The sequence below is a fragment of the Neovison vison genome, chromosome 8, assembly GCF_020171115.1.
Source record: "Neovison vison isolate M4711 chromosome 8, ASM_NN_V1, whole genome shotgun sequence".
In the NCBI taxonomy this organism is placed as follows: domain Eukaryota; kingdom Metazoa; phylum Chordata; class Mammalia; order Carnivora; family Mustelidae; genus Neogale; species Neogale vison.
This window is the reverse complement of record NC_058098.1, coordinates 45,291,838-45,305,611: the sequence shown is the minus strand read 5'-3', so window position 1 is coordinate 45,305,611 and position 13,774 is coordinate 45,291,838. Positions and strand designations below refer to the sequence as shown.

The following is a 13,774-nucleotide window of genomic DNA, read 5'->3' as shown; positions in this document are numbered from 1 at the left end:
TAATTGGTGTGAAAGTACAGTTGCAACATTTCTAATTCCGTTTGAACGATGGCTACTTCTTGAACATTTGTGTTTCATAGAATACTATATTGAAATGTTTTTGTTTACAGGGTTAATCCATTTTAAACTGCTTTAAAGTGAACATTTTCCCCCATTTTTGACACCACTGTGCAATATTTTGAATTGAAATGGCCTGTAATGGCCCTTTTTTTATTTTCCATAACAACACGAGCACTAAATTATAGCTGTGCAATTATGTAAACAATGGAAATGCTTCCAGAATGAATCCTTCCTTTTAAATTTTCATTTTGTGTAATTGTTGGAAGGTTTGGAGCCATAATAAACAAAATTATTTTACACATTTATCGTTCTAAAGGTCAATTATAAGAGAACTAAAGAAACAACACTATGCAAAATGAATAAACCAATTTCTGTTGCCATCACCATATGTTTTTCTTATCACTTATGGTTTTTCCAGTTACTGTGTACATAGCATTCAATTAAAGCGATTCATTTACCAGGCTGAATGCAGTTTGTGTTTATAGAACGGTGCTTTGGAGGAGAGGAAACAACACGCCTCTATTTGAATTACCTGATTTTTTGTAAGATCAGTGATAAGAGACAGATGTTCTCACCAGTTACTTTCTCATAAGCCGGAATCTTTTGATAAGCTGCAAATTCACAATTATCATCATACAATCCACTTTCACACTCAGTGTGTAGCATGCATGTGGACTTTTAATCAAAAACAGGACAAAAATACTACTTTGGTGGTCTCTTTGCTATATGTCAGCATTTTGCTGAGTGAATTTTATTTCCTTTGAACAAAAACGTGTGGAAGAGTTTTGTCTGTGCCTTACACTGGTCAATTTTCAAGAATAAACTTGATTCCTGTTTTAGAGTCCATTTTTCGTTGGACTTCTTGTTTAGCTTAATGTTTTTAGTCTGTCAAGAGTACGGAAAAAGAAGCTAATTTTTGCTCTCAGACTCACTTGTTTCAGGTAAATTCTAGAACTCCTTAGAAGAATGAAAGCTAGAAAATCTAAACATATCATTTTCCTGGTTTTATTTTATTATTTGCCTTAGAACTGATATACATTATAGCTAATGGCTAGAATGCTTTGCTAAGAATGTTACTTGAGAGCATTAATTTCAAGAGTTTTTTGATATCTGGGACAATGTAATCTGAGAGGTTTATTTTTGCCACCTTTGAAATCTTTTGCTCTTTTGAATATCAGCAAAATAATAGTCCACCGAATTCTACAAAGTAAATTCTAGAAAGTAAAATCCTTCAGAGTCTTTCCCTTTTTGAAGAAAGTTTTTTATTTGTTACTCTGTTTATTTTTGTATGGCCCTTTCCAGTTTAGAAAGACATGTGTTCACATCTATACCATTAGATGTGACTCGTATCCATCCTTTAATGGAAGAGAAGCATGAAGCCCTAGGCATGACAAGATCTGCCCGCAGTCACATACACTAGGCCTTGAACCTAAACCTTGCAGCCCCAGCCCCAGAGCTCTTTTCATCATGCCAGGGTTTAAGTACAGGGGCATTTCCAAACCGTGATCACAATGGAGGTTGCACTAAACAGCATCTAGTCACCCAGTAAGAACAATGGCCCCTTTCCTCACCTCCAGCAGTCCCTGCAACTCTCTCAGGTAGGCCCACTGGAGTAGGTAAAGAACTCTCACACCACCCTGAGGATAAAGCCACCCTTCATAACAAGGGGAGCCTCGGGATGCCTGGGTGGCTCCATTAGTCCCACATCTGTCTTAGGCTCAGGTCATGATCCCAGGGTGCTGGGATCAAGCCCCATATCCAGCTCCTTGCTCAGCAGGGAGCCTGCTTCTCCCTCTCCCTTTGCTGTTAACCCTGCTTGTGCTGTCTCTCAAATAAATAAGTAAATAAAGGGGAGCCTCTTTCAGGCTGTACTATTTAACAAAAATGCAGTAGCCTTGGCTTACTCTTATTGTATTCTATTTGTGACACAGAATACTAGTTTTCCAGAATAATCTTACTTAAGTTTAAAAAAAAAAAAAGTGACTTGCTTTCAAAACCAGGCAGATAATGCTTGCTTTGGACATGGATATGGCAAAGAGCATGAGGTCATACATGAATAATTAACATTTGGGAAGCACTGTCCTATTCTATCTATATGTGAAGCCCTGGAGACAGTGTAAGAAGTTTCAGAGTCCCCAGATTTTTATTTTCCAGTGATTCCAGTGGTAGCTGTGACTTTACCATTTGGAGAGGAGGGTGAAAGAAAGATTCTCCTAGAAATGACTGGAACCCTTGGTGGATATCCCTCTGTTGGGAATATGCATGGCTCTCTTTCGAGTACCACACAATTATTCCTAATTTTAACATGTTATCACAAAGATAGAATCTTTGGGTTGTCCCTTTTCAGTGTGGATAAGCAAAATAAGTAGGCATATGGCCATAATTTGGCTGACTGGCCTTATAGTTCCCTCTTTGACTCCCACATTACCCCTACCCCAGTGCCGCCTTTAACTGGCGACAGCTACCCAGGCCCCGCTTCTCCTCAGGGCTCTGTTTTACGTGGGTGGCAGGGTAGGGTAGGCTAGCCATCTGTTATTTTGCCCTCTCTTTCCAATCTTCTTGCCCATAGAAACAGGTTCCGTTGAAGTGACTGGCCCGGATCCAGGGGTTGGGGAGCCGTGTGACTTTATCCCGGCTCCATGCATTTCTGCTGTCTTTAGCATCAGTGGTAACTTAGTAATTTTTTGTGAATGCCCCCTTTACAGGCATTACCTTTATACATATAAATGAAGCAAAATGGATTTCTTATGAAGCAAAATGGATTTCATGTACAGATCTAGCCTTAGTTTGTTAAAGGATTCAGTTCGTAATTCCCACAAACTTGTCCCAGAAAAGCATTTTTTAAAGGTTAAAACTAAATTCCAGTGGTGAAAATGGCTTATTTAAGTAGTATGCCCAAGATTTTTAAAAATTGACAGGGTTCAAAGCTTAGTTCCTCATCTCAGCAGATGGAATTAGCACACACATAACAAAGTTAACATCATGGTTGTTTGCATTATTAATCTTCAGATGCATGGCATTCTGCTACCTTGCTGGCCAGGTTTGCACGAATCCTTTCACTGCAGCATATGTCAACAGAAATGTGCTCCCATCTGCTGCTGGGTAGCTTGATGCCTGATATTCCGAGACAAGGCCCAGCACAATGCGTACCTCTGTGAGTAATTACAGGTGTGTGGTGAGGAGCCCAGGGCATTAATCAGAGGCTTAATTATGAAAAAGGTGGATCTTTTGTTCCACTCTTGGAGCATGAGTTTACTACACACTTTCTAAACTGCAGCATCCATCTGCTGAGCCCCTTAGAATGTTTACTTTGGCTGATATGGACCCTAAAGTGTATCAAAGGACGTGATTAAAGCAGGGTTAAATATTAACTTAGGAGACGTGTGGTTCAGGTTTTTCTTTCCTTCCTACCTTTCCTCTATCTGCCTGTTTATTTATTGTTGGTATAGGGCAAATTCTGCTGAAATGCTAAAACTTTAAATTAGTACTTGCTAAACTACTGACCATATTCGAGCTCTAAAAGAGTAAGCACTGTACAGTCATTTTAAGGATATAAACAGCACAATTTGTAGAAACTAAATGAATCCACTGTGTAAGGGAAAAAATAAGTCTTGGAAAAATAATGTATTGTGAATACATAAGAATTCTCTTTCAAGACTACAGGTTGCAAAATGAGGTTATTTTTATCCAAAGTCCTTTGTTAAAAGGTCTTAACATGTTATCATTTAGCATGTTGCTACTGCTTTGCTCTAACTTAATCAAATTAAACCAGGATTATTTTAAAGGGTTTCTTAAATAGCCACACTGAAATCTGAGAAAAGAAACCAGATTTTTTTTTTTTTGCGACTGTTGGTTGAATAACTACAAAACACATAAAGTCTAGTACTTCAGTATGTTTGATTAACGTGCATGGCCTAGAACTGCATAAAAGAAGTTTGTGGTATTCTGACTAATCCCCCATGCACACACACACTTGCACAGATGGCTGTGGAGATGTGTCTTGGCTGTGGGTGGCAGAACACTGTCCAGTAGTGGAGCCCTGCTTTGCCACAGGCTGGAACATGGTGGCTGCCTCACAGCAGAGCTGGCGGCCAGGCACCGGCCTGCCACCCACCAAGGATGGGCCATTCCAGACACAGCAACACCAGGCGTCTAGGCAGTCGGTGGTCTTCATGCTGCACCCATGTAAAAGGCAACTGCTGTATTTGCACTTTGACCTCACAGTCACACTTGTACCCAGAGCCACACCAGCTCCCTGAGCTTAGACTCTGATCATACTCCAGTCCCATTGTTTTAACACACAGAGTTATCTAAAGACTGAAAATTTCCAGCTCTTTGCCTACTTGAAGACTTTTTAATGTATTAGTGTGCTTTAACTTTTGAGAATTGGAAAATACTGAAGTGATAGATGTTTGTAGACTTTATTTGTGTATCTGCCTCAACACTTCAGTAGCTTGTCTGAAGAGCTCAGACAAGGTGGAAAACAGAAGGAGTGTGTAGTCCCAATGCCATGTCTTAGATTTGGGGCATGTAATCTTACAACTTAGTGTCTGTTCTCTTACCTGTAAAGTGGGTACAATAGGCCTTGGACCATCTCATCTCCCAGTACCCCTTTTACTGAAAAATTTCTGTGACCTTTGTTCTCTCAGATTACCATACAGTGGCTATATATACAAATGAGTTGACTACATTGTTGAAAATTACAGTTGTGTTTTCTCATCTTCCCTTTTAGGATATCTTAAACACCATTATAAGGCACTGTCCACCCCGCTTCTTCTCCCTGGGTTTGCCTGGCTTCTCAATGTTGGTGGGGGACTTCATCACAGCCGCTGCCAGGGTCCTTAGTACAGACACGCCGGCGGTGAGTATGACAATGCTCAGCATCCAAACTCCCAGGAGGCTTCACAATCGCTAACAAGGTTCAGATTTCTCCACTCTTAACAGGTGTTGACTCATTAGTGCAATGTGAAACCGGGCTCTCGGGTAGATGCCCTGGCAGCTGATGTGTGAAATTGTAGGATAAGATGACACACTGGTATTGGGAAGGCGTTTCATCAAAAGGCCAGAGTGTGAAAAATCATATCCTCACTAATATTTCAGCACATTTACACAGTCAGAAGCAGGACTTGTCTCTTAGAGTCTATTAGCATTTTTCAGTAAATGGTGGCACAGAGGAGCCGTCTGTAGTAAAGAGAGCATTTTAAGTGTACATTATCAATAATTTTTCAAATAATGATCTTGCTTATTATAAGTTTAATAGAAAATATTTTTGGAAATGTTGGAAATGTTAGAACACTTAAATTTTAAGCAGAGAGTGAGTATATATTATTAATGTGCAATAAAACTCTGACAAAATTCTAGTATTAAAAAATTATAATCAAGTAGACTAAGTGAACATTGAGGGCTGCAAAAAGAAATTATTTGCAGTCTCCACATTTACCTCCACTATTAGGGCAATGTGTTAATGCCTTTTGAAAGAACATTCTCTTCTACGTTTCAATTTAAAGGGCCTCTCACTTTTGTGCTCTATACAGCTGTTACCTGTTCAGACTCTTTGTTTTCCTCTGCAAATGGTGTGAATGAAATTAGCTTTATTGTTTACCAGGGACTTGTATTGAAATCAATATGAGTAGCTAGCTATGTATATTTTGGGGGGCATATTGTTACTTTTTCACTCCACTTATTTCTCTGGTGCACAGTAAATTCAAACTATAACCCAGATTTTAAATTAAGTTGTTTTTTATTACTTTGTATAGTTGATATTTCACACTGGTATTTTCATGTGCTAACTTCTTGTGAGGATAAAGTAAAAAGCAAAGGGAAGGGAAAAAAAAAAAGCAAAGACAGGAGCAAAAGGGAGGAATGAAAGAAGAAAAGAAAGGTAGAAAAAAAGGAAGAAGAAAAATGTTGAGTTTGTTCAACTTTTTTTTGTAAGGAATGTGACAAATTTTTATGCTTCTTTATTTCCAAAAATGATTTTAGGATAATCATTCTCAAAGAGCCTTCAAATTTATTTTTAAGTATTTAGATTAGCATTGAAGAAACTCACAGGATACAGGAAGGAAAACCATACTTCATTATTGATGACTTCCTTACTTGCTATTGGAATCTCCTGTAAAAATGCCAGCACCGTTTCTAGAGATAATATCATGCATGCCAGTCATTCTCTGAAAATTTATCTCTTGGCTAGATAAGCTATTAAAGTAGCTTCCCAAAATTTTTCTTTTCAAAGAAAGAGAAAGAAAGTAAGATCATGTGGAAGTGAGAGTTATATGAAGGAGCTGTAACTCTGAATTACTTTGAATTTCTCTCTTAGTTTCAACTTGAGATTTAAACTTGTAAGGGAACAGATGAGAAGTATGTGAATGGGGCACACATACTCAGTCATAATTTTTGATTAACACAAGTCAATTACAAGTTTGAATTACCCCCACTGTGCAGATCTGCCCCACTGAAGCAATGGGGAAAAGACATATACTTGCACAGGTCTCCAAGAGATGGGTAGGAACTTGTGCTCAGTAAACGTCCTTTGTAGTAGCCAAAAACTAGAGTTAATCCAAATGTCCATCAACAATGGAACAGATAAAGTGTAATGTGCCCATAAGATAATGTATTACATATAATTCCCTTCTCATGCTAGACCCTGGAGCTCTGTAGGGTCAGACCTGGGTTCCATCCCAGTGTTGCCATGTACTGTACTGGTTCTCTACCCTGGGCAATATGCTTAGGCATACAGGCCTCATTCTCCTGTGTGGAAATTGGGGCTCACCTTAGGCTCAGTGCTTAGACCAAAAAATTATTTAGATTTACCACATTCATTGGAAAAAGCTGTGTAATCCTTATTTTGTTTAAGGTCTGTTTTATATCTGATTGTTACATAGTCTAGCATGCAATCTAAAAGTCCGCAGTTCAGGGGGCACCTGGGTAACTCAGTTGGTTAAGTGTCTGACTCTTGGTTTGGGTTCAGGTCATGATCTCAGGATTATGGAATCAAGCCCCAAATCGGGCTCTGCACTCAGCCTGGAATCCTCTTGGCCCTCTCCCTTCTCCTCTGCCCCTCCCCACCCTCGTAAATTAATGTCTTAAAATAAATTTAAAAAATTAAAGTCCACAGTTCAGGCCAGTCTTGCACATGACACAATTGTTAAGGCCACTCAGGGAAAGGAATCAATGTCAGTGAAGTCTAAACCAAGATTGTCTGGGGATAAAGGGCAGCATTTAGAGAGGACTGACAAAGCAAGGCTGTTTGAGAAACAGTTTCCGTGGATCCACTACATGCTGGGACCTGGCCTGATGAGTATGACAGGGGCCCTACCCTCAACAAATCAGCGGGGTAAACTAAATGTTATTATCTGTGCCTAAGTTTCTAGCAGCCACAGTAGAATCACATCCAGACCCCAGCAGGACAGCAACAGAGGAATGGTTCATTCTGCTTGTGAGAAGTGAAGGGAAAGACATGCATTAGAAAGGTCTTCATCGGAGAAGTGATGCTGAAGCAGAGACCTGAAAGGCCTCAATGTTCGTCAGATAAATGGGGACAGCAGCAGCCACCCCTTATCTTGAGATACTTATTGAGCACCCACTGGGATAGAAAAGTGCTGAAAACAATCTAACACCCCTCTTTTTTGGTGTTGCAAACACAAAATAACTATGTAACATGTCAGAAAGTAATGTATGCAAAGAAAAAACCCAAAGCGGGGATGCTGGGGACCATAGAGGTGGGATAACATAATGTCTTGAATTCGCTTTAAAATATTGAAAGTGGAAACTTCTTAGTGATTTTTAAATACCGAAATGAAAAAAGTGAAACATACAGATAAAGCAAGAGTAGTAAAATCTTGAATCCAGGTGTTTGGTATTTAGTGTAATACTCTCTTTCCCTTTTCATTCCTCTTAACATAAAACTTGAGGAAAAGGAAAGCAGCAGATGAGGGGACAGAATGATGGAGGTGGGGTAGTGTTGCACAGAAAGGGTGGGACTCTGGTCAGGTGGAGCTCATGTGAGATGCCTCTGGACCCCTGAGGGGCACGCATACAAACCCGGACTTCAGGGGTAGGGTGGGGGAGCGTCTAGTCTACAGAGAAATGATGGGGAGTCCAAAGTCCAACATGTAGGAGGCATTGAAATCATGCGTCTGGATATCCTTCGGGAGTGAGTATAGATCTGGGAGAGAAGAGGGCACAGGACCACACTCAGCATCACAGTTTGGATCCTGAGGAAATGAGGCATCCCAGCATGGAGACTGTTAGATGGCCTCAGGTAGGAGCCACGAAAGGTGTCCCAGGGCCAAATGGTGAAAGTGTTCCCAGGCCCAAGAGAGCCAGCACCTGCGTCTGACACTGGCCAGAGGTCAGATAAGGAAAGGCCTGGGCAGTGACCACAAAGCTTTATGTGGTAGAAGTCACATAACAAAATACTGTACTCACTGACCAACTTTGGCAAGTCTTAACATTTTCATTTTGCCCTAGTGGTTTCAAATCTTTGTATTTTAAAAAATGAAAGAAACCATTAAGAATATAGTGACTTCATGCCTGATGCCGTGGCCATGGCTACAGTCAGAGCTGCTGTCACTCTTGCCTGCACTGGGCTTCAGTGAGCACCTGACACTCTGCTCTTCCTGAGATCATCCATCACCCCACACTACTGCTCCATTCTGATGGCACTACTGGTCGCCTGGAGGAAAAAATGAGACGGGCACTGTGCCACGTGTGGCGTGGGGGTTGCTACCTGGGAGTCCCAGTGCTTTTCTCCTGGAGCTCCCCTAGTCCCTGCAGCACACCTGCATGGCCTCTGGGCCCTGTGCACCTGCATTTTTTACAGGTCCATGGGTGCCCCTGGGTCTTCTGCCTTTTCCATCCGCACTGCCTGCACTGGCCTCTCGCCCCTTACCTCGCTCCCTCACTCTGGCAGCCTGGCTGGCTCCCCTGGCACTATGGGACTTCTAGCAGCAGTTTGTCTTAGTGTCCCTAACCATCCTGAGCAGAACAAATTATTGCCACATTTTGGGTTCCAGAGAATATCTCTGTGTTTTATATTGTCTTGGACCTGTGTGCTGATGAAAACGAAGTGAGGTTAAACATGAATGTTCTGGGCTCCCATAACATTCCCACTCTCTGGTTCTCACAGCCATATCACCGAATTGTAGATCACCGCTATTTGCCTCTTCTCCCATACCGCACACACCACACCGCCATATCCTGGGGGAGGGAGACTCGCTTTCATTTCAAACCCAGAAGTGCTTAACAAAACAGGCCCAGTGCAAATCAGGGTCTGTCACTTGACAAGCCATTTAATTTCCCTGAGCCTCAGTTTTCTCACTTGTAATGTGGAAATGATAATAGTACCTACTTCATTGGATTGTTGAGGGTATTTTATGAGGCAGTGCTTGTATAGCATTTAGAACAGTGCCTAGCACTGTAAGTGTTAGCTGCTATTGTTATAATTATTAGATAATAGTAGACAGAAGGGTAGATGGCAGGTGGGTAGGTGGGCAAGTGGCAATACCTTTGTAATCCTGGTGCCCATTCTTGGCTAATCATAGCTGCTAATAAGTGTTGACTTGATTGAAATCTAGTGAAGTTGGCTAGATTGAAGTCTGGTAACGTGTAGTAAGAATTATACCTAATTCCAATAATAGACAAATAAGTGATTTTGTGTCTCCCTATATATCAAACACTATATGTTACTTTGCAAAATATTCATGATGAGACGGGAAATTTGGTGGATAGTGTCTGCTCTCTTTCTCTGCCTTTTGAAATTCAACCCAAACCCCTCTTCCTTATGAATTTTTGTTAACTGTCTTCACAGCAAAAATAATATTAAGTTGATATCACGTACCCTGCTTTGTCAAGAACATTAAGATTAAAAAGATAAAGACAAAAAGTGAAAGTCATGATTGAGTCATTTGCTCTTCTGACCCTGAATGCATCTGCAGACCACTTTTCACAATGCTTTTTATACAAGCATAGTGATAATTTCCATTTCTTGGAAATTTGCTTTTTCATCTAGACAAACCTCTCTTGCTTAAATGGTCACCTGGAGGAAAATAACCTGGCATAGTTTGATTACATCTTATCTAGGATATAATAAGCATAAAGATTCCCTCTCAAAATCATGAAAAAGTAAAGCATGTTTTCACTTCTTTGTGTGCAGACACCTCATTCAGAAGCTCTCACCATTCTTGGTTCTCTAGTCTGCTTTCCAAATACCTACCGGGAGATCCCTTTACTGCAGTCTGTGCCGGAAGTCAGGGAAGTCATCACAGGAACTGAAGATGTCAAGGTACCTCATGCATTTGATTGACTCTCAAGTTTAGCATTTTATAATTCTAGCTATATGGTCCTCTCTTCCATTGTCATACAGTGATCTACTTATCCCTGAAAGTTCTGCTTTATTGTTTAAATCTTTCAGTAGTAGTTGTTGTTGTTTCCAGAAGGCTCTTTTAGGGGGATTAAATGTATTATTCAGAGCATATGACAGTTATAACTGATAGGTTCCTCTGGTGTTTTTTATTAGATCTGTTTATCATGCCTATGGATTGTAATTATATAATAATTCATCCTTTGTAATAATTTTAGGTTTAATTGTGCCACATTAGTGTATCAAATGAGTTTATAAGAAATAATTAAAGTTAGCCAAATATTCAGTCCCATTGTTAGCCTGATTAAACACTACTAATAATTTGAGATGTCAAGTTATTAATTCTTTAGAGAATAAAAGTAAGCATTTGTTTCCCCCCCTTAACTGACTTTGGGGCAAACAAAAATTCTTTTCAAATCTCAAAATCAATCTATCTAATTATGGTACATAATTATAATATATAATTTAGTATACAATATATAATTGAAGTAAAAGAAAACTGAGCTTTTCCTATCTGACGTCTCAATGGCTTTGCAAGGTTTTTATTGCATGCCCAGAAACCCTCTTCTCTAGGCTGGCTTACTTGCCCAGGGAGGTCCTGGCTGAGACCACCACAGGCTGCTCCCCCAAGCCCTGTTTCCTTCCCCGCCTCCCAGATTCTCTCTGTTGGGAGCTTCTCCAGAGTTCCCTGGTCCTTCAGTAGGTCCTGACTGCCTGGAACACAAAACATGTGGGAAACCAACTACTAAACAAAGTTTTAATTTTACTTAATTTTGTGTTTTTAGCATTACCTCATAAATATTTTACTGAAGAATGCCACAGAGGAACCAAATGAATGTGCAAGGTAAATGTTGACTAAAGGTAAACTATTTTAGGATTTTAAGATACAAATTTATATGTAAAAAGTTAATGTTTAAAAAAAGCACTCTTCCACATTACTTGTACAGATACTAAAAAGTGTAGTAAGAATTATGTCAAGAAAATGCTTTACTTAATTTTTTTAGAGTGTGCCACTATTCAGTGAAAACAATAAGATACAGAAGATTATAGCATACTACATTTTGTAGAAGAGAAAAGATTTTGAATATATACAGGTATATATATTTATTTTTTTAATGAAGAAGAAAATGGAAGGATAAACCAAAAACTTATAAAAATTGGTATATGTATAAGGTTAGTAATTCTCAACCAGAGGTGATTTTGTACCCCAGAGACATTTAGCAATGTCTGAAAATATTTTGGTTGCTTCTGCCGGGCATCTGAGTTTGCTAGCAGTCTGTTAACAATATAGAGGTTTTCTGGACCACCTGCATAATGAGAAATTGCATACCTGACCTTCCAAAGTAAAGCCCAAAGCTGGGAGCAGTGTTAGAGGGCAACACCACTTTCTCATCCTCCTCCTCCAACCTCATAAAGTCACCAGAAGCCTAGCTCAGTCTCTTGCTGCCTCCAAGGAATCAGCTCCTGCCCTGCTCTCTCTCTAGCAGCCTACCAATCATCACTGCCTTGCCAGCTCTTTTGATATTTTTAAGGGTTTCTGACGTGGGGTTTTGTTTTGTTTTGTTTTATTGGGGGGCGTTTGTATTTTGACTAAATTTTTCAGTGGTCTTCTGTGGATGGCTTAGTCCACCTTTTTAGTTTCCCATTACCAGAAGCTATAAATTGACTATCAATTTGTTCATATTAGAGTAACCTTAAATTTTGGGATAAACTCAACTTGGTTTATACAGGACCAGATCTTATTTGGCTAATATTTTGTTCAGGAAAGTTGCATTTATATTTATGGCCTATAATTTTCTTTCCCAATCCAGTTCTTATCAGGCTTGATTCAGGGTTAGATACTCTTATAGAATGATTAAAGTCTTGTTTCATTCTCTGTAGTCAGCAAGAATTTTTGTAAAATTAAGAGTTCATGCTCCTGTGTATTTAGACCTCGATGGTAAAACTATCTAGGTCTGGTCATTTATTTATGAGAGGTTAACCATTGACTTATTTTCTTCCAAGATTTTAGGAATATTAAGGCTTTCTTTTCTTTTCTTTTCCTTTATTTTATACCTTGGGTAAACTAAACTTGTACAGAAATTTGTCCATTTCATCTAAGTTCTGAAATAATACTGGCTATCTTATGTTTCTTTCACTCCAAGAGCACTTCTTAATCCCAGACCCTATTATGTATTCTCTGATTTTTGCCACTATTCTTGCCAAAGATTATCAACTTTTCAAAGAACTTACTTTTGTCTTTGTTCAGCCTCTTTATTCTAATTTGTTTTTTTTCTCCCATTCCTTTGTCTTCCTTTTAATTTTTATTTTTTTATTTTTTATAAACATATAATATATTTTTATCCCCAGGGGTACAGGTCTGTGAATCGCCAGGTTTACACACTTCACAGCAATCACCATAGCACATACCCTCCCCAATTCCATAACCCCACCCCCCTCATCCAACCTTCCTTCCCGCAGCAACTCTCAGTTTGTTTTGTGAGATTAAGAGTCACTTATGGTTTGTCTCCCTCCCATTCCCATTTTATTTCATTTATTCTTCTCCTACCCCCTTAACCCCCCATGTTGCATCTCCACTTCCTCATATCAGGGAGATCATATGATAGTTGTCTTTCTCCGATTGACTTATTTCACTAAGCATGATACGCTCTGGTTCCATCCACGTTGTCACAAATGGCAAGATTTCATTTCTTTTGATGGCTGCATAGTATTCCATTGTATATCTGTACCACATCTTCTTTATCCATTCATCTGTTGATGAACATCTAGGTTCTTTCCATAGTTTGGCTATTGTGGACATTGCTGCTATAAACATTCGGGTGCACGTGCCCCTTCGGATCACTACATTTGTATCCTTAGGGTAAATACCCAGTAGTGCAATTGCTGGGTCATAGGATAGTTCTATTTTCAACATTTTGAGGAACCTCCATGTTGTTTTCCAGAGTGGTTGCACCAGCTTGCATTCCCACCAACAGTGTAGGAGGGTTCCCCTTTCTCCCCATCCTCGCCAGCATCTGTCATTTCCTGACTTGTTAATTTTAGCCATTCTGACTGGTGTGAGGTGGTATCTCATTGTGGTTTTGATTTGTATTTCCCTGACGCTGAGTGATGTAGAGCACTTTTTCATGTGTCTGTTGGCCATCTGGATGTCTTCTTTGCAGAAATGTCAGTTCATGTCCTCTGCCCATTTCTTGATTGGATTATTTGTTCTTTGGGTGTTGAGTTTGTTAAGTTCTTTATAGATTTTGGACACTAGCCCTTTATCTGATATGTCGTTTGCAAATATCTTCTCCCATTCTGTCAGTTGTCTTTTGGTTTTGTTTCCTTTGCTGTGCAAAAACTTTTGATCTTGAT

At 39.6% G+C, this 13,774-nt stretch overlaps 1 protein-coding gene across 4 annotated transcripts in view; it reads left to right on the top strand.

The window, feature by feature from the left end:
• Positions 1-13,774, top strand: part of RALGAPA2 (Ral GTPase activating protein catalytic subunit alpha 2) — a 327,482-nt gene that overhangs the window by 171,011 nt on the left and 142,697 nt on the right. For all 4 annotated transcript variants that reach the window (XM_044263547.1, XM_044263546.1, XM_044263549.1 and 1 more), the window contains 3 exons: positions 4,793-4,921; positions 10,214-10,342; positions 11,206-11,264. In XM_044263547.1, coding sequence (XP_044119482.1) covers positions 4,793-4,921; positions 10,214-10,342; positions 11,206-11,264 — 317 coding nt within the window. The remainder of the gene's footprint in view (positions 1-4,792; positions 4,922-10,213; positions 10,343-11,205; positions 11,265-13,774) is intronic.